The 27,424-nt window shown below is 42.2% G+C and overlaps 1 protein-coding gene across 1 annotated transcript in view; it reads right to left on the bottom strand.

Moving 5' to 3' along the window:
* Positions 1-1,349: 1,349 nt before the first annotated feature.
* Positions 1,350-27,424, bottom strand: part of LOC124711774 (dehydrogenase/reductase SDR family member 11-like) — a 45,094-nt gene continuing 19,019 nt past the window's right edge. The window contains exons 2-6 of the mRNA XM_047241989.1: positions 24,395-24,557; positions 16,323-16,452; positions 9,758-9,887; positions 1,797-1,943; positions 1,350-1,571 (exon numbers count right to left, since the gene is read on the bottom strand). Of these exons, the coding sequence (XP_047097945.1) occupies positions 1,530-1,571; positions 1,797-1,943; positions 9,758-9,887; positions 16,323-16,452; positions 24,395-24,557 (612 nt within the window). The 3' untranslated portion in view covers positions 1,350-1,529. The remainder of the gene's footprint in view (positions 1,572-1,796; positions 1,944-9,757; positions 9,888-16,322; positions 16,453-24,394; positions 24,558-27,424) is intronic.

The raw sequence follows: 27,424 nt of genomic DNA, 5'->3' as shown, positions 1-27,424 counted from the left end.
CTATAATTCCTGTGATACTGCACAGCTTTACGTAGATTACTCTCAAAACTGGCTATTATCAATATGTATATGTGTGATCATGAAAGGAAAAGTCGAATAGATAGATTTTCTGGTACAGCCGCTGAAACATCCCCTTAGAAAAATTATAAATGACGGTGCTCGTAAACCTCTTACGTTATTTGATTTTCAAACAGATGAACAAAACTGAACGCACTGAGACATTTCTCTCTTTACTTATTCTGATCAACACTAAACTGACACACAATATTTTTAGCGCAACGCAATCTGACTTTCAATAATCCCTACAAAAGAATGGCCCTGACTAACAATAACCGATACCTTTCATGAATCTTCGTTACTCGAACTACTGCAATACAGCGAGCGCCACTACTGGCAGCTAAATAAAAGATTCAAACTACTGAAGGCACTAACTACTGATTGGGATAGTTAGCAAATGAAAGATTTTGATAGAGAACAAACAATGTATTTACCTTAATAATATTCAAAAGTCATTATATATAGAACAAACAATGTCTTTACATTGCTTGTTCTCTATCAAAATCTTTCATTTGCTAACTATGCAAATATATATATATATATCAGTTCATGGTATACAGTATTACAAATTTACTCTTTCTGATGGACACGCGTCCAGATCGTCCGCTCTCAAAATTCTGCCATCTCTCTCCCCACATCCACCACTGCTGGAGGCTCATCAACTGCGCATCGCTACGCGCTGTTCACACCCAACTTCCCAACACTACACAAGTGAATATTCCAACAATGCCAACCAGCCACAGACTGCACACTGCACAGTCAGTGCTTTTCATACAGAGCGCTAAGTGACGTTACCAACATAAAAACCTAAACAGCCCACTTACACCGTAATTTTGAGATTACCTTTTAGGCACAGATTTGGTCCTGTAGGCGCCAGTGCTTCTGCAACAAGGATGGTAATACTAACCTGTAACACTGCGCCTAACATATGTTGAAAATAGGGGATAATCATTGCAAATCTACATGAGCACTGGCATACGGTAAGCTTTACCAATAGCATTCATTTTAAAAATCACTTTCTGTTAAGTCATTCTTTGCTATGGCTAATAATCATTTCCTCATCTGCAAAAAGATATGTACTCACGTTCATGTCATTACGAAACATTCAATCAGTCGTAAGCAAGTTTTTTTCTGTCGTATATTATCTTCAGTGGTAACTTAAAAGCAAGGTTATGCAAACCTGTACCGTAAATTTTAATGTGTTTGACATGATGCGTGAGAGGCCTCAGGTACCCATTGTGACAAGAGTAAAGAAACGAATAAGTAGTAATCAAACAAATAAAAGGAGAAAATTATAATTGGATAATTTATTTTTTAAAGACGATTTTGTAACTTCTTAACAACTCAGTTGATTATGAGATACCAGAGTAATGTACGGGTAACTGCACAACACAAACAAATGCATGACCAGCAATTCAAGGTGAAGGGTAGATGCAGTGCGTTTATCCGTGCATTATCACTAAGGATTCCATCTAGAACGCATCACCGGTCGGGTGGGTTAGGATGTCATGAACCTGGAACAAAAAAACATCGGTTTGTTTGTTTTCCTCTACTCCACTGGCGAGATAAAACGAGCGAGAGGCAAAGTGTGGAAGAAATACGGCAAAAGTTAGAATTTTTCTGTGCACAGCAGCTAAGAGTAGCAGCAAAAATCATTTGACAAACTATAGCTTGCAGAATATATGAATCTTTGTGACTGGTGTGTACCCGCAGGAACTGTAGAACGAAATAAGCTCTACCTGTACTCTCGGATGCTGGGACAACATGTAGATGACAGCATTCGCTATATCTTCTGGTTCCAGATAAGGTGCTGTCTTGAACATTTCAGGTGTCAAGTGTTTAGTTGTATTGTAGAACTCTGTCTTCACCAATCCGGGAGATACTTGCTGTAACGAAAAAAAGAATATACAAAATGGAAAGAGAAGGGTTCCAAAACAGAATACAAATAGCAATTTTGGCCCTGAATCATATAACAAATTTCTCGTAGGTTGTTTCAAACTACGTTATCTGAGATACGCAGCATACGGAATAATATACAGTTCTTTCTCTATGGTGAGCTTTTTCTTCAATACCAAGTGTGAACGAATCAGTTTATTTTTCAGGTTTGAATAGCCGTCCAGCCAAGTTCGAGAGTGTCCCTCAAAGATTATTGAATAAATAATTTAAAAACCAGATATATATGAGAGTACAAGATCAGAAGAATATCGGTGATTGGAAAAAGTCCTGGACAAAAGATTTCGCTGGGTTATAGACTTACAGCTCCAGCGGCTCGTATGAAAGCCGTCTGCCAAATAGCCCGCAACTGAGACTCAAAAACGAAATTCATCAACTAAACAGAAATGTACCTGATGATGATGATGATGATGAGAAGGCGATCGAAATGTACAGCAGACTGAGTAAAGAATTGGTGAGCAGAACATCGATGTTATCTGTCAACGTTGCACCCTCAATGTAGGACCTAGCTGAGTTACCAGAGAACTGTATTCATTCCCTTTTACTACTTGAAATGTTTCAGAAAATCGTTTTGTGTGAGGCGGTTTCAGAGTCCCACTGTTTGAACTTCTAGAATTGTATACGACCCACAACTAGTTCCTCTCCTGTACCAACACCATCATCTCAGACTAGCGATTGTATCTAACATCCTGAACTATTTGTTCAGCATATTGCTGTCTCTGTCTTTCTGCTCATCTTTTGCCCTCAGTGGCTCCATTAGTTCCACGGAAGCTATTCCTGTGATTCTCAACACATGTGCTATCGTCCTGTCCCTTATTCTTGCAGTGCCAGCGTTTTCCTCATGTTCCCTTTCTCGTAGATTCTGTTGATAACTTCCTCATTTTTTATCTTCTCAGTCCATGCAGCTTTCTTCCATAGGACATCTCAGTCACTTTGAATCTCTTATTTTGCGATTTTTCCACCTCCTCCTGATGTACTTTCAAAGATATTTCTTAGATTACTTTGTGGAATAAGAAGAAAATAGAAATCTTAATTACTTGTATTTAATAACACACTTATCGCTGAGGTACAGAAAAGCCAACTATGATAGGCAGCAAAATACCCACAAGTTCCACACATACAAACTCTCGTAAAGATGCTGCGATCAGGTCTGTCCTCAGCGCCTGTGTATAATTTCTCTTTAAATCCAAAAGATTTAAAATGAGATGTGTAAACTATCAATAAGATTGCTATCGAACAAATAGCAAACAAACATTGATTCTATCCACAAGAAGCTGAAGAAAATACAGATCATAACAAATAAATCGTCATAGCAGTACTCAGACAAATAATTTAAATAAATACACAAGCGTTTCGTATTGTGAAACAACTTCAGATAGAATGGAAAAAAAATTCAGAAATACTTTCATCATCACTACCGGAGTTAAGGAATAGAACACAACATGAAGCAGATACAGTATAAATGTGATCAACTTGGAATATATAAAATTATACGCTCCAATTATTATCAATTCTTTTACCAGTTATAAAAGCCTCTGCAGAAACTTGTTGGGTGATTCAAAATGAGAAAGAGCACAAATCTGCAGCAGATACCTAACTACAAAGCACAAAATACCCATTTTCGTTAAATGACCTCGATCCACTCCAAATTATTCAGAAACGCAGAAGACTATTTTCGAGGAAAGAGCTATAAATGAGATAAAAAGATAAAACAATGTTGAAACACTGCTGTGTAGCGATAATTGAGTCAGTCGTTATGGACCTTATGACAGATCTGTACCAGTTTAGGTAAATTTCACAAAAGTCACTTAGAATATATTACTAACGTGATTACAGTGAACAGAAATTCAGAATACGTGTTTTCTAAAGAGACTTCTGTTCTCTTTTATTTTGATGAGGCCCAGCACAAATTCCTCTCCTGTGCTAACCTTATCATCTCAGAGTAGTTCTTGCAACCAAGTCCTTAGTTATTCTGGAAAAATTCCAATCTGTCTTCCTCCGCAGTTTTTACCCTCTACAGCTGCCTCTAGTACCATACTGTCCCATCTTCTAGTCAGTGTTTCCGCATTTTCTTCGCCGATTCTACTGAGAACCTCCACAATCCTTACCTCATCAGACAACACAATTTTCAACATTCTTCGGTGGCGTCGCATCGCAAATGTTTCAATTACCTTCTGTTACTGGTTTTCTACAGTGCATGTTTTACTGTCATACAATGCTGTGCTCCAAACGTACATTCTCAGAAATTTCTTCCCCAAATTGGAGCCAGTGTTTGATACTAGTAGACTTCTCTTGGCCAGGTGTGCCCTTTTTGCCAGTGCTAGTGTGCTTTTATGTCCTCTTTGCTCCGCCCGCCACGGATTATTTTGCTGTCTAGGCAGCAGAATTCCTTTTTCGTTTTTCTTCGATTTTCTCTCAATCGACATTATGTACGTATTAGAGTGTTCATTCCATTCAACAAAATCTGTAATTCTTCTTCGCTTTTCCTGAGGATAGCAATGTCACTAGCGAATCTTATCATAGATATCCTTTCACTTTGAACTTAAATTCCACTCCTGAAGCTTTCTTTTATTTCTGTCATTGCTTCTTCGATGTATAGATTGAACAGCAGGGGCGAAAGACTACAACCCTGTCTTACACACTTTTTAATCGGAGCCCTTCGTTCTTGATCATCAACTCTTATTATTCCCTCTTGACTGTTCTACATATTTTATATTAATCTCTCTCCCTACAGCGTACCCTTGTTGTTCTCAGAATTTCGAACAACTTGTACCATTTTACATTGTGGAAAGCTTTCTCCAGGTCTTGATTTTCCTTCAGTTTTGCTTCCATTATCAACCGCGACAACAGAACTGCCTCTCTGGTTCCTTTACCTTTCCTAAAGCCAAACTGATCGTCTTGTAACACTTATTCAGTTTTATTTTCAATTCTTCTGTATACGATTCTTGTCAGCAGCTTGGATGCGTGACCTGTTAAACAGATTGTGCATAATCCTCGCACTTGTCAGTTCTCGCAATCTTCGGAATTGTGTGGAATATGTTTTCCCGAAAGTCAGATGGTACTTCGTCAAGCCCTCATATTCTACACACCAACGTGAAAAGTCATTCTGTTGCCACTTCCCCCGATGATTTCTGATGAAATATTATATATTCCTTTTGTCTTATTTGGTATTAAGTCTTCCGAAGCTCTCTTAAATTCTGATTCTAATACTGAATCCCTGTCCCTTTTATAAAGATTCCTGTATCTGTTTCTGTCACGTCATCAGACAATCTCTCTTCCCTCTTCCCCCTCCCCCTGCTTCCTCCCCATTAAAGGCCACTAATATACACTTTTCACCTATCCTCTCTCTGCTAACAGTGGGATTTCCGTAGCACACTTAATCTTAACAACCTTGCTTTTAATTTCACCGAAGACTGTTTTAAAATTCCTATATGCTGAGTCAGTTCTTCCTACAAACACCTCTTTTTCGATTTCTCCACGTTTTCATCCAGCCATTTCGCCTTTGTTGCCCTGAACTTCCTGTTTGTTTTATTCCTGAGTGACTTGTATTGCTGAATCTTCCCGAACTTTTCTGTACTTTCTTCTTTCATCGATCAGCTCAAGCATTTCTTCTGTTACCCATGGTTTCTTCTTTGTTATCCTCTTGTTACCTATGTTTTTTTCCATTTTCTGTGATTGTCCATTTTAGAGATGTCCATTCCTCTTCAACTGAACTACCTACTGAGGTATTCCTCAACGCAGAATCTATAGCATTAGAGAACGTCAAGCGTATCTCTTCATTCCTTAGTATTTCCGTATCCCACTTCCTTGCGCATTGATTCTGCCTGACTAGTCTCTTAAACTTCAACCGACGCTTCATCACCACTAAATCCTGATCTGAGTCTATATCTGCTCCTGGCTGTGCCTAAAATCCCATATCTGATTTCGGAATCACTACCTGACTATGACGTAATGTAACTCAAATCTTACCACATCTCCCAGCCTTTTGTAAGCATACTTCCTCCTCTTGTGATTCTTGAACAGAATATTCGCTATTACTAATTCAAATTTATTACAGAACTCAATTAGTCTTTGCCCGATCTCATTCCAGGCGATAAGCCCATATGATCTCGTAACTTTATTTTCGATATTTCCCGCACTGCCACAATTATTAGATTATCATCCCACAGCACACACTGAATTACCCGCACAATATCTTCCTCGTACGCCTTATTTATCTCGTCATATTTTGCTTCTGACGTTAGAATGTGTATCTGAACTGTCGTTGTCGGCGACGGTTTGCTGTAGATTCTGTAGAGAACAATCCTGTCATTGAACTGCTGAAATTAACTCCCTCTCTGCCATACTTTAGTTCTCATAACGAATCCTAGTAATTTTCTACCACTATTTATGTTACTCTATATTAATCTAACCAGAAATCTTTATTTTCTTTCCATTTCACTGCAATGGCCCACAATGCATCTATAAGGGCTTGCTGAAAAGTAATGCTCTCGAATTTTTTGTGTGAAAACTCTTCAAGCTTATTACATAAAATTAAAGTCATTAACGTTATGGGACTTAATTCTTCTCAACGTGGTCATCCTGGTGATGAACATATTTCTCCCAACAATATACCACTTTGTTGATGCCGTCATTATAGAATGTGTGAGTTCGTTGACGGAGGCATGACCTCATCTTCGCTTGCACCGCTTCATCACTCTCAAAGTGAAGTCCTCGAAGGAGTTACTAATGTTTTGGAAACAGACGAAAATCGGATGGGGCTGCATGGAGGATGATCGACGACAGTGGACCCAAGGCGCCGGGTTCTTGCAGATGTCGTAACTCTCGTGTGTGATTTGGCATTGTCATGCTGAAAAAGTGGGTGCTCATGTGTGGACCAACTCTTCTGCGATTAGAAACTCGATTACAGCAAGCTCTCAGACACCATTGTAGTTACGTTAGACACAATCATGTTACACGTTACAATATGGAGACCTGTGGCGGCAGAGGGCTCAAATGTGTAGACATGAACAGTGAAGATTTAGAATGTTAATCATATTTATTTTATTTAAAAAGCTACCAAAGTTTTCACACAAAAAATTCGGGGGCTTTATTTTTCAGCACGCCTTCGTACATTTAGCTTATTCATTTCTATTTTTAGATTTTCTAGTTTCACAGCCAAGATCAAAATTTGACGTTCCATGCCCCTACTCGCAGAACGCCACCTTTTCGTGGATTATTCAGCGTTTTTCTCGAGGTAACCTTCCAGGTCCTCCAGGAGATCAGAATGTGTGACTAATTCGTAATATTCCGTAAATGGAGAGATCATCATGACACTCTTTCAATTACCGGTCACATGTAATGTGGATATATATTGAATGTCATTACTGAAATGGTTTCCATTGTCTTCTGCATCCCAATCCAATGATCACCGCTGATTCTTCCGCCTATTAGAAGTAATTTCCCAACCCTAGAGCAAGAGGGTGTCATGAAACTCTGTCCTCCACCCTCGTTGACAAGACTGTTGGCAGGAAAGAGGTAACTGCTTATACCTTAAGTCTTCGGTCGCCATTGCTGATGATTTTTATTCAAAATATAAGCAATAACTGTGTTCGAACCGGGGAATCGGTGTTTTGTTTATAAGTCAAAGCAAGTACCTCAAGACTACGGTATCTTTTAAACAGAACATAAACAACGTCGTTTGAATGGAGTTGTGACTATGTGGAAGTGGAAGTGAATTTTAAATATTGTCTATTGTCCTACGATCTACACCAACGACAACAGTAAAGTGACTGAAAATACCACCACGCCACACGGCAAAAAAGCATCCACATAAGGCCACGCTAAGCTTCCTCAGGAACTACGAGGAGTTACTCTTTTACTAACAATGATAACAGACTTCGTCGTAAAATATGGCTACAAGGTAGCCCACGTCGACAGAGAAGGTCTGTCTCTCACAAGGACAGCTCCCTTCAGTAAACGGCGGCAAGTAGCTGCCAAGGTGGAGAGAAAGAAATACACTACTGGCCACTAAAATTGCTACACAACGAAGATGACGTGCTACAGACGCGAAATTTATCCGACAGGAAGAAGATGCTGTGATATGCAAATGATTAGCTTTTCAGAGCATTCACACAAGGTTGGCGCCGGTGGCGACATCTACAACGTGCTGACATGAGGAAAGTTTCCAACCGATTTCTCATACAAAAAGAGCAGTTGACAGGTGTTGCCTGGTGAAACGTTATTGTGATGCCTCGTGTAAGGAGGAGAAATGCGTACCATCACGTTTCCGAGTTTGATAAAGGTTGGATTGTATCCTATCGCAATTGCGGTTTATCGTATCGCGACATTGCTGCTCGCCTTGGTCGAGATCCAATGACTGTTAGCAGAATATGGAATCAGTGGGTTCAGGAGGGTAACACGGAACGCTGTGCTGGATACCAACGGCCTCGTATCACTAGCAGTCGAGATGACAGTCATCTTATCCGCATGGCTGTAACGGATCGTGCAGCCACGTCTCGATCCCTGAGTCAACAGGTGGAGACGTTTGCAAGACAACAACCATCTGCACGTACAGTTCGACGACTATCAGCTCGGAAACCATTGCTGCGGTTACCCTTGACGCTGCATCACAGACAGGAGCGCCTGCGATGGTGTACTCAACGACGAAACTGGGTGCACGAATGGCAAAACGTATTTTTTTTCGGATGAATCCAGGTTCTGTTTACAGCATCATGACGGTCGCATCCGTGTTTGGCGACATAGCGGTGTACGCACATTGGAAGTGTGTACTCCTCATCGCCATACTGGCGTGTCACCCGGCGTGATGTTATGGGTGCCATTGGTTACATGTCTCGGGCACCTCTTGTTCGCATTGACGGCACTTTGTACAGTGGACGTTACATTTCAGATGTGTTACGACCCGTGGTTCTACACTTCATTCGATCCCTTTGAAACGCTACATTTCAGCAGGATAATGCACGACGGCATGTTGCAAGTCCTGTACGGGCCTTTCTGGATACAGAAAATGTACGACTGCTGCCCTGGCCAGCACATTCTCCAAATTTCTCGCCAACTAAAAACGTCTGGTCAATGGGGTTCGAGCAACTGGCTCGTCACAATACGCCAGCCACTACTCTTGATGAACTGTGGTATCGTGTTGAAGCTGAATGAGCAGCTGAACCTGTATACGTCATCCAAGCTCTGTTTGACTCAATGCCCAGGCGTATCAAGGCCGTCATTACGGCCAGAGGTGGTTGTTGTGGGTAGTGATTTCTCAGGTCTATGCACCCAAATTGCGTGAAAATGTAATCACATGTCAGTTCTAGTATAATATATTTGTCCATTGAATACCCGTTTATCATCTGCATTTCTTCTTGGTGTAGCAATTTTAATGGACAGTAGTGCAGATGACAGATTATCGCCACCCTCTGCGCGGACACAATGTATAGAAGATAATTTCAGTTCCAAAGAAGGTAAGTGCTGACGTGTGAATAGCGTAAATAATTGCTTTAACAACCCGTGGCTCCAAATTATCTTCTATACATTGTGGTGGCGATGTTGACTCTACAGCTTGTCTTAGGCTGTAGTTTTAAAAAAAAGCAAATTTACGTTCACTTTTTTAGCAGAGTTAGAGAAAGCTTTTGAAAAACTTGACTGGAACGCTGTGTTCGTAATTCTAAAGGCAGCCGGCAGTTACCCCCATCGTTCAGTGTAGAAGTAGAAATACTGAGAGATCACGTCCTAGGACAGCCAGGCCGTGGCTTACCCCCACTCTGATGTGGCTCTTCCTGGCGACGAGGTCCTTCCTGAGGCCTTCCAGCAGCGCCGTCACAGCCTGCTTGGTGGCCGCAGCCATGGCCACCTTGCTGTTCGGTGGTGGGTTGTGTCCCCAGAGCCTGTGCAAGACGAACACTTAGTTACACAACGTAGGCTTCGATGACCGGTGTTCACATCCTTGCCAATTTTTTTTTACGTGCTCATTAAATCGCGGTCTGAGCCAAATTTCTGTGCCCATCGCTTCGTGTCCTAATTCTACGGACATCCTCAGAGTCTCAAAGAAGCAGACAGTTGATTTTCAAACTTGAACACTCTCATAAAATTCGATTTCCTCAGCTTCTTTAAACTTTTAAATTAATCAACTCCTTACATGAGTCTGAGGTTGTCGGTAGAATTAGCATACGAAGCGTTAAGCACAAATAAATAGGCTCGAACTTAAATAGTGGCAACACTGCTGTGGAGACACTAAGACACTATGCAATGGAATCTACTATTGTCGCTGATAGGACACGTTCTTGAAATACCTACCTTACCTCCGAGCCAACGGACTCGCCCGTCCCACGTCACCAGCGCGCGCACAGTCGAGGGAAACACAGTCACTTGTGAGCGAGCGGTCTAACGCAACGGTGTCACTATATTTTCGAAACAGGAACAACGGAGTTGGATCAATATTGAATGTGCCAGAAGTCGTACAGCACGGCAGTGTCATCAAGGTCTTCAAGAGGCGTGTGGAGATTCGACATTGCCGTGCAGAACAGTGGCACGTTGGGTAAAATCCTTCAACGAAGGTCGACAAACTGTGGCAGACATGCTTCGTGCAGGTCGTCCTAGCGCCTCTGAAGAAGACGTGCATGCTGTTGCCGCGTTAGTGGACAGTGATCGACGCCATACAATTCGTGAGATCGTCCACAAAACCCGATTTGTGCATATGACCGTGCTTCGCATCCTGAAAAAACGCCTGGGAAAGCGAAAAATTGCATCACGTTGGGTTCCGCATGACTTGACGAAAATGCAGAAATGGATGCGTTACGACGCTGCTCAGACGGACTTGGAGCGCTATGAGAGCAAAGGAGAGGCTTTCTTACGCCATATCGTAACACTGGATGAGACATGGGCCACATCGTACGAGCCAAAACTGAAACGCCAATCGAACGAATGGTGTCATTATGGGTCGCCATGAAAGTCGACAGTGCTTCAGAGTCCCAGTATGGCGAATGGTATCGTGATTCTCGTGTAAGACTATGATGGTGTTATCCTAACGCATTACGTTCCTCCACGGAAGACCGTCAACGCACAGTATTATGTCCGTTTTGGAGCATCACCTGCGACCAGTTTTGCGAAAGAAGCGGCGACACTTTCTGCGCAACTCACACATCATTTCGCATGACAATGCGCGGGCGCAAACAGCGCAAGCTGTGGCTGCTCTGTTCAGTCCATGGGACTGGGAAGTACTGTACCATCCACCATACTCCCCAAACTGAAGTCCTTGTGACTTTGATTTGATTCCGAAGATGAAGAAACCACTTCGTGGCATTCGCTTCAGAACTGTTCCAGAGATTCGACAGGCAGTAGACCGCTCTATTCGCACCATCAACACAACAGGCTCTGGTAACGGTATACTACGCCTTCCACATCGCTGGCAACGGGTTCTACACAACGCTGATGACTACTTTGAAGGACAGTAACAGGTGCAAACATGTAACTCTTTTGTATCGGTCGTGAATAAACAGTTGCCACTATTTAAGTTCCAAACCTCTTAGACGCCTTAGACTACGGTTTAATGTGCGTGTAACAGAAGTCGCCCTGGATGCAGGCACGTTGTGTTATGTTACATGGATAATTAATTTATTGAGAAGTACCATACCAATACCGATGCCAACCAAATTCAAGGCTGTCAACGTCCATGACAGTTGCAGATGCAAGACGATGAGAGTAAATTCTTCTACATATATTGCTGCCTGGTGTTGGACATCGTTTCCATTTCCCAAAAAACGAACTACAGAGAAGCAGAAATGGTAGTTCAGCCGGCTTTCTTAACAATACTGTGAGGAGCACAGGTCCTCTGATCGCACCGCCGTCATCTTGACGGAGGGCTACATAGACACGAGTGCTAAGTGAACACGTAAGAAAGAATTTAACTTTGCACCTTCGCCTTAGGTCATCCCCGTATGTGCTATAATAAGAGACGTCTAACAGGCAGAGCGCAAGATCCCCAGAGAAACGACACACAAATTCAAAGTAAAACGAACCGTATCATCGAAAAAGTTAAAGCCCCAGCACCAGACATGACCAGCGTTGAGTGCAATGGCAAGCGCACGCTACCCAGTGATGAAAGCACTGTAGTTCTTTCTGCTGGCAAGGACAGGGCAAATCTACTTGTGGAACACGTGTACTATGATACGAAGAAATGCAGGCTACTGGACCAAAATACGAGGGCTCTCTAGAAAATAAGTTCCGATCGGTTACGAAATGGAAACCACAGTGAAAACCAGAAAAGTACTATTTGCAACAGTTAGGTACACCTTACACCTACTTCTCTACATGGTCACCACTCCAACTTCGAGTGTTATCGTAGTGTTGTATCAACCTTCCAATATCCTCGTCATAGAAAGCAGCCGCCTGTGCTTTCGGCCAGTTATCTGCACTTGTTTGCAGCTCGTTGTCTGTGGAAAAATTTCGTCTTCATAGCCAGAGGTTCTTGTGAGCAGAGATGAAACTTAGGGGGAGCCAATTATGGACTGTATTGTGGGTGATCAAACACTTCTCATCGGAAACGCTGCAGGAGCGTCTTCATTGCTCCTGCAGTGTGCGGCCGAGAATTGGCATGGAGAAGGAACTGCTCGACAGTTGTGTTATGTGGGCTGCATGACACAGGCGAAATCTCTAATCAGGCCCTCGTACTTGGCGGGAGACGCTATTCCCTACGCATCTTTACGTGCTCAATGTTCACTCAAAACTGGAAAGAGCGACGCGACTCGATCGACGGGCATACTAGAGACACTGCCCAAAACATCTGTGCAAAGCTTTACCGGATTTTCCCAGTGGTAGATTGGAACTCACTTTCTGGAAAACCCTCGTACTTAGCGGAGCGATCCAGCACATAGAATTATGAAAAAGGCATATGAGCTTCTTAAGCAATGTTGGAACGAAGTTTTGTCCAGAGAGATTTCCATCAGATCATCTGCTGTTTGCATTTTGCCCAACATTGACAAAGATGGGACACCTCTCCACCACCGGTTCGCTGAAGAGTATCATTTTGTTCAGTTGACATGGTCGCGCTGTTTACGAATGTACCTATCGAAGACCCTTTGGACCGCATTTCTTCGAAAGTGAGGTGATCGAGCCATTTAGGCTTCACAACCACCAGTACTAAAATCTTACCCTCGGCGTTATGATGGGAAATGCATCATCTCAAAGTGTTGCGAATCACTTTATAGAGAATTTCGATGATTTACATCAGATAAGCTCTTATTAAAGCCTGGTGGTTACTTCCGATAAGCTGAAGAAATATTTGGCATTTGGCCCCATGGACGTGGAAACTCAACGAGATCTTGGAACATCTCAACAGCACTGACAGTAACGTTCAGTTCACTATGGATCCAAGAAATGACGATGCCTTGGCATTCCTCGACCATCTCGTCCGCCGCAAAAGGAAATGGATGTCTTCGCCACAGCGTCTACAGATAACCTACGCACACCAGTCGTCTGTATTAGCAGGCTATCAGCCATCATCACAAGCACAGAGGCGCACTGTGTTACCAACGTTGGTACATTACGCAATAATGACATCAGACGCAGACAAACTGCCCCACGGGCTTAGCCACCAACGCCAAGTATGCAGAAACAACAGGACAACGATCACCAGATAAATAAACTGGATTCAAGCAAGAATCACATAAGGCCATCGATGAGAAACAGGAAATGAAACTTGCTGTTTTATCGTTCTGTGACCCCGAGTCGAATAAGATAATAAACCTGCTGAAGAGACACAAGGTCAAATCATCCTTCAAGCCATCGTCAAAAATACGGCAGATGCTGAGACCAGTTACAGATGTGGCAACTCTTAGAACACCTGCCGTCTACAAAACACCTCTCAACCGTGGCCAGTCGTACGCCATACAAACAGTGTGCGCTGTAGAACAATGCAGGAAGGAGCTTAAGAGGATTTATCGTCTTCGAACCCCGAAAAATCCGATTAAGCTGAACATGCTGTAGATAACAGCTACAGGGTCAAGTTTGACGGAACCTTTGTCGTGGCTCGCACTAACGGTTTCTGAACAATGTAATTAAAGAAGCCACTAGAACAGAAATCACTGACAGTACATTTAACGGAGACGACGGCCTAGAGCTAAGCGCAGCTTGGCATCCGGCGATTGCGAGCAGGAAGCTGACGCATCGACCACGTATTCAACGAACGTCCCTATATGGTGTTGCCGTGAGCACCAATGACGTCACAGCCGGTAGTTAAAGTATGTAAGGGCTTATCAACTGTTTGTCAGCAGCCACTCCAGCTGACAATGGCCAGGGTCGAAAGCGCGTGGGATGTTAACCACTTGGCGCGACTGGAAGCCGAAGGACATTTTATTCAGGATTACCACCGCGAGACTCTGAACTGCTACAGTATTCTTGAATCATCTGTCCGAAATATCCTAAATAAATGTACCTTTTCTATAAATTTTTTTACGAAATTCTTTGTTGAGAAAAAGGATTGTTTCCTCTGGTGAGAATCTGTCTCCATTGCTGTACGTATTTTTGTTATTATTCTTTAAAGACATAGTTACTAGACGATGCTCACGGTCTCCCTCCACTCAACTATACAGGGTGAAAAGTATTTAAATCGACAAACTCTGGGAGGCTGTAGGGGACATCAAAACAAATATTTTCCCTAATGTCATTTTTTCCTATGAGGATTATTTAAAGCGGTGGAGGCCGTATTGCCCTCTTCAGTTGTTAGAGGGCGTATTACGCTCTTCAGTTGTAGGCAACTGCTGTCCACCAGTGTAGTAGTGCACTGTCTCTGTTTACTAATAGAGCGATACACCTGGAATGAGTACACTGATATGGTTGGTACGTACTACGTAGCGCACCACAACGGACGAGCTGCACACCGGGTTTATCAACAACAATATCCTAATCGCCGTATCCCGCATCATACGACCTTTGCTGCTGTGTACCAACTTCTGCGTGAGACCGGGTCATTTAGCCGATTACCTGGACAGGGACGCCGTCGCACCGTAAGAACGCTTCAATTTGAGGAAGCTGTCTTGGAGCATGTGGGGCGGGATCCTTCAATCAGCACTCGTGCAATTGCACGTAACATACGGACGAATCAGACAAATGTAAGAACAGTTCTTCGAGAGCAATTGTTACGTCCATTTCACTTGTGGCGTGTCCACAACCTGGAACCAGTTGATTATCCACCCAGAGCACAGTTTTCGCAGCGGTACCTGGAACAGTGTGAAATGCATCCTACATTTCCATCCTCTGCGTTGTTTACCGATGAAGCAATGTTCGGGCGTCATGGCGTCTTCAACGCGCACAATTTGCATGTTTGGAGTGAGGATAACCCACATGCCACAGTTACTAGCGCTCATCAAGTGCCGTTCTTCGTTAATGTGTGGGTCGGTGTTGTTGGGGACTGTTTAATTGGGCCGTATCTGTTACCTAGGCCATTAAATGGCAGGCACTATTACAATTTTCTCGCCAGAGCGTTGCCAGAATTGCTGGAAGACGTCCCGCTCCCTACAAGACAACGCATGTGGTTCCAACATGACGGGGCGCCGGCACATTTCAGTCGTCGTGTGCGTCGATTCCTGGACCGACGGTTACCAGAAATGTGGACTGGCATAGGTGGTCCTGTACCATGGCCTGCTCGATCCCCTCTGGACTTTTTTGTGTGGGGAGAGATACGCAACCTTGTTTACGCAACTCCTGTTGCATCAGAAGAGGATCTGGTTGCCCAGATAGTAGCAGCAGCAGGAGCAATTCAGGATATTCCTGAGCTTTTTGCCCGTGTCAGACAGAACATGATCCAACGGCGTAACCTTTGTTTACGTGTCAATGGAGACAGTTTTGAAAATCTACGGTAATTGAAATTGGGTTGTGTTAATGTGTTGTCTTTTGGTCATAAAAAATGGAAAAGTGTTTGTTGGTTTAATTAATTTGCCGCCAGAGAAATCTTCATCTACCGGTTTAAATACTCCTCATACCAAAAAATGACATTGGGGAAAAATATTTGTTTTAGTGTCCCCTACAATCTCCCAGAGTTTGTCGGTTTAAATACTTTTCACCCTGTATTCTCATGCATTCTGTCCTCTACTCTGGTCTTTCTCTCCGTTTTATAAAAATTAAATTCAGTCATAGTTAAGTGGTAATTCATGTGGTTTTGGGAGTCATTGCTAGGAAAACAACAGTAAAAATAACATTAGAATTTTGTTATAACATGTTAAAATCTATGGAACACAGCTAGCAGTGTATTCCAGGTCGTAAGTGAAATGTGATACAGGAGTGGGTAAATTAATGAAGTCAGTAGGCAAAAGGAGTAGGGAACACACCCGTTGATGTGGATGACGAAGCCGTCGTCGACGCCCCTTCTGATCATGTCCTGGATGGCCTCCCTGGTGCAGATGCTCAGACCCAGCACGTTCACGTCCAGCATGCGCCTCCATGAGTCCGTCGATGCAGCTGTGTACATAAGAGATTCTATCTCAGCGAGCAACGAAAATATCGGCATACACATTCAGAAACATTACATATTTACAAGCGGAAGTGTATACCCAGACTAGTATACTCTTTTCTCTCTCTCTCTCTCTCTGTTTATCTATCCATCTATGTGTGTGCGAGTTAAAAACAAACGGAATTTTTTTTTAATGTTGCAACGTTACTCCACGCGAAATTATACACTGAAGGCCAAAAGGGACTGGCAGAACTGGGGACCCCTCGAGCACGCAGAAGTGCCGCAACACGACGTACCATGGACTCGAATAATGTCTGAAGTAGTGCTGGAGGGAACTGACACCATTAATCCTGAAGGGCTTTCCATAAATCTGTAAGAGTAAGAGGCGTGATCTCTTCTGAACAACACGTTGCAAGGCATCCCATATGCGCTCATGTCTGGGGAGTTTAGTGGCCAGCAGAAGCGTTGAAACTCAGAAGAGCGTTTCTGGAGCCACTTTGTAGCAGTTCTGGACGTGTGGGATGTCGCATTGTCACCGGACGGGGTGGCCGAGCGGTTCTAGGCGCTACAGTCTGGAACCGCGCGACCGCTACGGTCGCAGGTTCGTATCTAGCCTTGGGCATGGATGTGTGTGATGTCCTTAGGTTAGTTAGGTGTAAGTAGTTCTAAGTTCTAGGGGACTGATGACCTTAGAAGTTAAGTCCCATAGTGCTCAGAGCCATTGTCTGTTGATATTACTCAAGACCGTCGAAATGCACAGTAGACATGAATCGATGTACGAGTAGCTGATCAGACTGGATCCTTACGTACGTGTCACCTGTCACAGTCGTATCTAGGCGTATGGGGGAGGGAGGGTTCCTGTATCACTCCAACTGCACAAGACCTACACCATTACAGAGCACCAGCTTCAACAGTCCCCTGCTGACATACAGCGTCCATGGATTCATGAGGTTGTCTTCATACCCGTACACGTCCAGCCGATCGATACAATATGAAACGAGACTCGTCCGACCAGGCAATAAGTTTATAATCATCAACAGTCCCATGATGGTGTTGCGGGGGGGCCCTCAGGCGAGGCATAAAGTTATGTGTCGTGCAGTCATCAGGGGTACATGTGTGGGCCTTCGGCTTCGAAAGCCCATATCGATGATGTTTCGTTGAATAGTTCGCACGCTGACATGGTTGATGGCCCAGCATTGAAATCTGCAGCAATTTGGGAAAGGGTTGCAGTTCTGTCACGTTGAACGATTCTCTTCAGTCGTCGTTGGTCCCGTTCTAGCATGATGTTTTTCCGGCCGCAGTAATGTCGGAGATTTGATGTTTTACGGGATTTATGATATTCATGGTACACTCGTGAATTGTTCGTACGGGAAAATCGGAGATCCTGTGAACCATTGCTAATGCGCCGACTGTAACACTACGTTCAAACACACATAAATCTTGATAACCTGCCGTTGCAGCACCAGTAACAGATCTAACAACTGCGCCAGATACTTGTTGTCTTCTATAGGCGCTGCCGACCGCAGCAGCGTATTCTACCTGTTTACATACCTGTGCATTTGAATACGCATGTCTACACCTTTTTCTTTGGCTCTCCGTTGTAACAGAAGATAGAAGAATATTGGCTCATACAAAGTGCCACAGTAGAAACAAAGGAAATAATAAATGAGTTCATATCACTCTGGAATGGACTGTGCTGTAAAAAAACTATCAGATCCAGACACACACACACACACACACACACACACACACACACACACATACACACACAAAGAGAGAGAGAGAGAGAGAGAGCCCTGAGTGCCTGCCATCGTCACAAAGTTTGTAATTCCGGCCCAGATCACTTGAAACAAGATGTGTGTCTGGCGACTACTTCGGAAAAACATGTTAACAGATTCTTCCGTGGCTTCTTCATTCAACACATTTTTCCTTATAATTGTAAAGTACAATATTGTGTATTTTCTACAGTAATAATTTATTTTGCGAACCACTTTTTGGCATTGCAAACCATCAGACGAACTGATTATCGTACAATATTCTTGAACAACACTGAAAAAGATTTTATACGTAGCGTGAGGAACGACCTAAGAGAAAATGTCATCTTTGACACCGCTGTTATAATTTATTTATTTACACGTCAAGTTCCGTAGGACCAAATTGAGGAGCAAATCTCAAAGGTCATGGAACGTGTCAGTACATGAAATTACAACATAAAAGTAATAACAGATAAAAATAAATGTTCATGAACCTGAAAAATGTCAGCTTATAAGTTTAAGTAAACGCTATCAGCAATACAATAAGAATCAGCTTAATTTTTCAAGGAACTCCTCGACAGAATAGAAGGAGCGACCCATGAGGAAACTCTTCAGTTTCGATTTGAAAGCGCGTGGATTACTGCTAAGATTTTTGAATTCGAATGGCAGCTTATTGAAAATAAATGCAGCAGTATACTGCACACCTTTTTGCACAGGAGTTAAGGAAGTCCGATCCAAATGCAAGATTGATTTCTGCCGAGTATTAACCGGGTGAAGGCTGCTTATTCTTGGGAATAAACTAATATTGGTAACAAGAAACGACAGTAAGTAATGTACATATTGAGAGGCCAATGTCAAAATATCCAGACTCGTGAAAAGAGGTCGACAAGAGCTTCGTGAACTCACGCCACTTATTGCCCGAACCGCCCACTTGTGAGCCAAAAATATCCTTCTAGAATGGGAAGAGTTACCCCAAAACATAATACCATACGACATAAGTGAATGAAAATAAGCGAAGTAGACTAATTTTCGTGTCGAAGTATCACTCACTTCTGATACCTTTCGAATAGTGAAAATGGCAGTATTAAGTCTTTGAAGAAGACCCTGAACGTGGGCTTTCCACGACAGTTTACTATCTATCTGAACACATAGAAATTTGAACTGTTCAGTTTCACTAATCATATGCCCGTTCTGTGAAATTAAAACGTCAGGTTTTGTTGAATTGTGTGTTAGAAACTGTAAGAACTGAGTCTTACTGTGATTTAACGTTAGTTTCTTTTCTACAAGCCATGAACTTAGGTCATGTACTGCACTATTTGAAACCGAGCCAATGTTGCACACAACGTCCTTTACTACCAAGCTAGTGTCATCAGCAAACAGAAATATTTTAGAGTTACCCGTAATACTAGAGGGCATATCATTTATATAAATAAGGCACAGGAGTGGCCCCAACACTGATCCCTGGGACACCCCCCACTTGACAGTAGCCCACTCAGATCCCACATCACAGCCATTATCAACATTGTGATTAATGACCTTTTGCTGCCTGTTGCTAAAGTAAGAGGTGAACCAATTGTGAGCTACTCCCCGTACTCCATAATGGTCCAAGTTCTGGAGCAATATTTTGTGATCAACACAATAAATTGCCTTAGTAAAATGAAACAATACCCCAAGCGTTCGAAACTTTTTGTTTAGCCCATCCAGTACCTCACAAGGAAAGGGAATATAGCATTTTCAGTTGTTAAACGACTTCTAAAGCCGATCTGTACATTTGATAGCAAATCGTATGATATAAAATGATCAATTATTTTTACATACATAGCCTTTTCAATACCTTTTGCAAACGCTGATGGCATACAAATAGGCCTAAAATTATCTACATTATCCCTTTCTCCCTTTTTATAAAGCGGCTTTACTACTGAGTACTTTAATCGTTCAGGAAACTGACCCTTCCTAAAGAAAAAATTACAAATATGGCTAAATACAGGGCTAACATGTGCAGCACAGTACTTTAATATTTGCTAGAGACTCCATCATAACCATGAGAGTCCTTAGTCTTCAGTGATTTAATTATTGACTCAATCTCCCTCTTGTCGGTATCACAGAGGAGTATTTCAGACATCAATCTCGGAAAGGCATTTGCCAATAAAGTTATATGATTTCCTGTAGAAACTAAATTTTTATTTAATTCACCAGCAATGCTCAGAAAATGATTATTAAATACTGCACATATATTTGATTTGCAATTAAAAACGCAAAGTTAAACTGTAAATAAATATAAAGCGAACGAAACAGAAAAATATTTAATTAAACCTCGAAAATGAAAGTGTACGTATATAAATTACTGTTTTTGTGTGACACAATTACAGACTTACAGTTTTAGGATATTTTTCCTTTATGTGTACTGTGAAACCTTGCTTCTTGCCAAATTTCATGATTCTAGGTCAACAGGAAATATCCTACAGGTTTTGAAGTGTGAGTTTGAGAGAATAGAAATTTGTGACTTAATATCCGTGTCTTACACCGCTAAGGCTCTGTGGGCCTTAGTGTGTGACAAAATTTCAAATTGATACGTGTGACTGTTCCTGAGGAAAAGGGTTTATAACGGCCACACAGAGAGATGGGCAACACAGTAGTACTACAAGGATACCGCTTTCACCGATTGACGTGTGGAACCCCAAAAACAGAACATGTGAAGTGAATAGACAGTCACAATAAAATGAATAAATACAGGAGAAATGGTGGAATAGAATGGAATAGGCAGTGCGGGGAGCAGTAGAAAACTGTGAGTATTAAGTGATGGTTGGAAGAGAGGTGTAGTGAACTGTGTTGGTTGTTTAATATTAAATCAGGACTTTGGGCCAGATGCTCGTCAATTTCTAGCGCTTGGCCTTGGTTAGTTAAGTGGAGGACATGGAACAGTAACTGGTAGCTGTGGTCCTGGCTCACTACATGCTCCTCATACGTGTGAAGTCAGAATTCTGCTACCGCTGGATGCGTTTTACGGTCAGCCAGCCTGGTTGTTATGCCTCTGTCAGAATGACCAACATAAAACTTATCACAAGGGGGACAAATGACACGATATACCCGCCGTTGGCAAGTGACTGAGACTTCTCGTTTTTACTGAAAGTATACTGGGCCCTGGGGTTCCTGTGATAATAAGAAATTGCCGGATTTGAGTGATCTGATGGCATTTTGTATTTGTCATACGTATGGGATTGCACACCACTTCATGCAGACATCGGGAGGAACAGGAGAGGAAACTCGGATGGGCATAATTTTCAGTTTTTCCCGTACAAGATGTTGTCATTCTAGACAGGGTTACAGCTGTTGTCTGAGGCAATAAATTATATTGTGTCTATATCTGCTTTGAATTCTTCTTTGTACATGGGAGCAGAGGAGAGACGGTGCGCCATTACTCGTAGGTCAAAATCTGTGTGTTCTCGTGCTACTGGGTGTTTGTAAGCAAGGAGGTGCCATTGTGTCTGAAGTCGAAATTCTGCTATCTCTGGCTGCGTTCATGTTCATCCAGCCTAGCTGCTATGTCTCTGCCCGGTTAACCAATGTAAAACTTGAAACTTCCTGCCAGATTAAAACTGTGTGCCGGACAGAGACTGGAACTCGGGACCTTTGCCTTTTGCGGGCAAGTGCTCTACCAACTGAGCTACCCAAGCACGACTCAAGGTCCGTCCTCACAGCTTTGCTTCTGCCAGTACTTCGTCTACTACCTTCCAAACTTCACAGAAGCTCTCCTGCGAATCTTGCAGAACTAGCACTCCTGAAAGAAATGATATGGCGGAGACATGGCTTAGCCACAGCCTGGGGGATGATTCCAGAATGAGATTTTCACTGTGCAGCGGAGTGTGCGCTGACATGAAACTTCCTGGCAGATTAAAACTGTGTGCCGGACCGAGACTCGAACTCGGGACTTTTGCCTTTCGCGGACAACTGCTCTACCAACTGAACTACTGAGCTCAGTGTAAAACTTATCACAAATGGGACAAGTAATTTTGTATACCCCATTTGTTGGCTACTGAGCTCAATGTAAAACTTATCACAAATGGGACAAGTAATTTTGCATACCCCGTTGTTGGCTAGTAATTGAGTCTTTTCGTTACTACTGAAAATATACTGGGGTGTTGTGTTCCTCCCGCAACAGAAAACTGCAGGATTTCATTGTTTTGTCAACAGTTTGTGATATCTGTCCTAGGTATGGGAGTGTTCACCATTTCCTGGAAATTCAGGAAGGAAAAGCAGAGCGAGCTTGGAAGAGAGGCATTATTTTCAATTTTTCTTTTCTGTGAAAGATACAGTTATTCATGGTAGGAGTATAGCAATTGGTTAAAGCGATAAATTTTACTGTGTCAGAGATTCTGCTTTGAAATCTGTCTTGGACATTGGAACAAATATGGCAAAGTGCGACAGTGAGTCGAAATTTGCATCTTTGTGTGCTACTGGGTATTGTGAGCAAGAAGGTATTATTTCTACATCTACATCTATACTCTGCAAACCACCGTTGAGTACATGGCAGAGGGTACGTTCCATTGCGCCAGTTATTAGGGTTTCTTCCCGTTCCATTCACGTATGGAGCGCACTAAGAATGATTGTTTGAACGTCTCTGTTCATGCTGTAATTATTCTAATCTTATCCTCACGACCCCTACGTGAGCGACATTTAGGCAAGCGTAGTACACTCCTATAGCCATTATTTAAAGCCAGTTCTTGAAACTTTGTTAGGAGACTTTCTAAGGATAGTTAATGTCTATCTTCAAGAATCTGCCAGTTCTTCAGTATCTCTGCGACACTTTCCCACGGATCAAACAATCCTGTGACCGTTCGTGCTGCCCTTCGCAGTACAGATTCAGTATCACCTTTTAGTCCTATCTGGTAAGGGTCGCACACATTTGAGCAATATTCTAGGAACAGTCACGTGAGTGATTTGTACGCAATCTCCTATGTAGACTGATTGCGCTTCTCCAGTGTACTACCAAAAAGCGATGTCTACCACCTGCTTTACCCACGACTGAGGCTATGTGGTCATTCCATTTCATATCCCTACAAAGTTACACACCCAGATATTTGTATGAGCTGGCCGAATTCAACAGTAACTCACCGATATTACCGTCACGGGATACTACGCTTTTTCGTTTTGTGAAGTGCACAGTTTTACATTTCTGAACGTTTAAAGCAAGTTGCCAATCTTTGCAGCATTTTGAAATCTTATCAAGATCTGACTGAATATTTATGCAGCTTATCTTATACAGTACTTCTTTATAGGAAGCAGTATCGCCTGTAAAAAATCTGCGGTTACTGTTATCGTTGTCTGCAAGGTCTTTAACATACGATATGAACAGCAAAGGTTACCATACACTGTCCTGGGGCAGTGTCTGTAGTTCTGTTTTTTGTGTAATTTTTTGAAAGAACGTGTTAGTGAACTGACGTCGACGGTTGGGTCTAGGAAGTTTATGGATTTATTGCCAATCTCCGCTGTGATCTGAACGTTTTTATGTTGACTAAGCTAAAAAAGAAAGTATTGTGCTGTAGTGCCTGTCGATGTAAACAGTATATCATACACGTAATATTTGCACTCAAAAGTTATTTGCTCAAGAAGTATTCCATTGATATTTCAGCCAGTAGTGGACTACGAGAGGACCCCATAGGAAAACTGTACAAACAGTTAGATGGCTTATGCTTAAAGCTCTGGTGCCAGAAGTACAACGAGCATTCGTGTTGAAAAGGACACGGTAAGAAGAGCAGACAGTCTTGATTTCAGCGTGCTACTCAAAACCTCTATCCAGAAAACCAAATCTCTTCTAGCTACTTTGGGTGCTCTTGGTTAAGAACACCACTCGATTTTTTAGGCGTATTTGGTACATGATGCTGAGACTATGCAGTCTTCGTATCGATTGTAGATACATTAATTGAATACGGAAATAAACTGTGTGATATATCTGTATGTAAAAACTGACATGATTAATGGAATATATTAAACGGCCATTGAAAAAAGTTTCATGTGGATATCCTAACCACAACTGGCTCTAGAAAGAGAAGTACAGAGAAATGATGTAAGCATGGCGACATGAAGAGAACGCTAAGCAATTTAGTGACAAATTGGTACATGTAAGGCATTGCTGTCGTTCCTTATCATTTGAATACAGATTGGCGGTTTAGCTGATAGCAAGGAACTTTGTACATACTTGTCAGGTCTTCGTCAACCAAGACGGCGACGTTGTTGACGAGGATGTCCACTCCAGACAGGTTCTCTCTGATCCACTTGAAAACGGCCAGTATGCTCTCCTCTTTGCTGAGGTCCGCTTCCAGGGCGTACAGTTTGCCAGGGGCATCCTTCAAAGCCAGAGCCTGCACGAAAGCAGAAACCACTGTGATGAAAAAGGAACGCAGAATTTCGTTAGTTACCTGGTTACTAGAGAAAATAATATCCTCTACAAGAAGGCTGAGCAATTGCATGTGACATATCTTTCTCTTCCTTTGGCCTCTGAACTGATTCACCCCGTCATTTACAAAGGAGCCTACAGTGTAACGTGGACACCGAACCAGGGTGCTATTCGTAATTTTTCGCGAGTTCAAATCATAGTGGGACATCAGAGAAGTGTCACGAAACGTATCAAATTCTAGAATTGGACGGAGGATCTCAGGATTTTTAGTGTTAGTATAAAGATCGGGTGGTTTCGAAGTAACCAACCTGCATTCTCCAGAATAGGTTTAGCGAAGCCATCCGAAACTTAAGTCGTACTGGCTTGATTTAGATCTGTGCTCTGTTTTCCAACATATCAAATGTTCAAATGTGTGTGAAATCTTATGGGACTTAACTGCTAAGGTCATCAGTCCCTAAGCTTACACACTACTTAATCTAAATTATCCATGCCCGAGGGAGGACTCGAACCTCCGCCGGAACCAGCCGCACAGTTCATGACTGCAGCGCCTGAGACCGCTCGGCTAATCCCGCGCGGCCCCACATATAACTTCAGTGCTTTGAACACTGGGTCATCACTCTACGTTGAATACAGGTGACAGACTGACTTGCTACATTAGTGCCAATGCCTTTAAACACTGCTAATCACCTGAAGTCATGAAAAACGCTCCATTTTGTTAAAGGGACATTGTATGTTCTCTGCCACCAATGTTATATTATCGAATTTTGTGACCCATTATCCTGGAAACTTGTTAAGACACCAACTTCCAATTTTCTATGATTATTGAATGCACCTTTCTAGATACACTGAACTAGAATTATTACTAAAATGTGGGGCATGTTATCTTTTTCTCAAACACTCAATTTTTGACAGAATTTTGTAAGTAAATGAACGTAAAAACAAAACAACTCAGGATATTTTATTTATTCTAGTTCTATATGTGTTGAATCTCACACATGGCATGCTGTGAAAATTTCATGTCTCTACCATCAGTACTTTTTTAGAAAAAGCATCATTTATTGCATAAAATGTAGTTAAGAGATATTGAGGTTTAAAACTTTTTATTACAAATTCTTATACAGACTCACACTTCTGCGACTTTTATGCACTAGAATTGCCCTGGCCCATAGTCTGTATCTTCGTCAGCGTCACAACAGCCCAGTGCTTGCCTCCTCCTTTCCTTTCTCGCTTCTTTTGTCATTTGTTGAGCAGCTAACTCTGCTTCACGTACACGAAGCTCATCCAGTTCCCGCAGTCCTTTAGCTGTGTTCTGTCCAAATTTTACCCCTAACTTCTCCAGAACCTTGTCTTTCATAGTCTCCACCATTAAAAGTTATTACAGTATCAGACACTGCGAACTTTAGTCATAAGGCCAACAAATACATTTTTACGTACACAGCACCACACAACATTATTGACGGACTCATTCACGTTCTGGGTCTTCCCATGTAAAAACTTCTTTAGTAGCTCAGGTTTTGCTACATCTCTGCAAATAGGTTTGATTGCCTCCATAACCGTCAAAGGAAGAGAGTGTTTCTGTGTAAATTCATGCAGGGTGCCAGAAAAGTCAGCTTGCCTATATTTACACCAAGTATTTGGTACAGGTGGACTCAAAGCATGACATGACTTTTCACTGGCTGATATTCGACGAAAGAAAGTGCTCCACAGCTCTTTTCATCTGCTCTAAATTTTCACAATTATCTCTAATGGCCTTCCCATAATATTCATGTAATTCATCACTTACTTTGCCCATTAGTCTTCTAGCACATTTTATTGTCTTGCCATCAGACAGTTTTTTGTTACCCAGCTTGGTTTTTTAGGTTTATTCGTAATGTCAACTTCTGAGACGTAGCAGTAGGCACAAAACAAAGCAATGCACAGCCTTCTAGACTGTGTAGTTTCCAAGATATGACTGCTCAACTGTGGCAGTATATGCATAACTGTGAAATTTGACAGTCAATTGTCAACATTCAAAATATCATTTGAAGGTCTCACAATTGTCTGATTTTAATGCATTATATACCAAAATGTTCAGGAAAGTCCAGAGTACATTATGGAGTAGAATACAGAAAATTCCAAATTTCAGCCAATTTATGTACAATGTCCTCTTCAGATTCTATAAAATATCCGTCACTGTTTCTTTAGACATCAACATCAAAATTTGGAGGCTGGCACAGCGTGGGGTATAAGAAGCTTATTGAAACGATCGTCATCATTGGAACAGTTCTGTAGTCTGTGTAAAAATGGACTTTATTTACAGATTTTCAACAACATTGACACTTAACCTTCTGACATTTGGAATATGTTGGTGCATGGAGGTAATATTTTCTTATTTGTATTGGTCTAAAGGTTCTAAAAGCTGTTCCATAACATATATTGCAAAACGATTATGCGAATGAAGATAGCAAATTCATTTAAATTACTAGTACTGAATGAAAGCATGCACACAATTAAGTGTAACAGCAGTGATTGCAAATCTCATATGGGCTGTTTCCTTTAATCCTTTGGACTGATGGGTCCTTGGAGTGCATTTCTGCAACTTAGGACGGCTGTCCAGCTTTGGGAATGCATAAGAGCACGGACGGGAGCACATCACACAGACCATAAAGATGTTTCTGCTGGAAGCTAGGATTCAGACAGTTACCTACACATGCTCGGAAATGAGTGCCGTTTTTCTACAGTAGCGAGGATCCTGAGCATTTACTGCTAGGATGGTAGGCCAAAAGCACACAGCACAATCTAAACTTTCAGTGCACAAGGAGTTTAAAGAATGTCTTTTAGAAGAGATAGAAT

The sequence above is a fragment of the Schistocerca piceifrons genome, chromosome 8 (genome assembly GCF_021461385.2).
Source record: "Schistocerca piceifrons isolate TAMUIC-IGC-003096 chromosome 8, iqSchPice1.1, whole genome shotgun sequence".
Classification (NCBI taxonomy): Eukaryota; Metazoa; Arthropoda; class Insecta; order Orthoptera; family Acrididae; genus Schistocerca; species Schistocerca piceifrons.
This window is presented reverse-complemented; position numbering and strand designations above follow the sequence as displayed.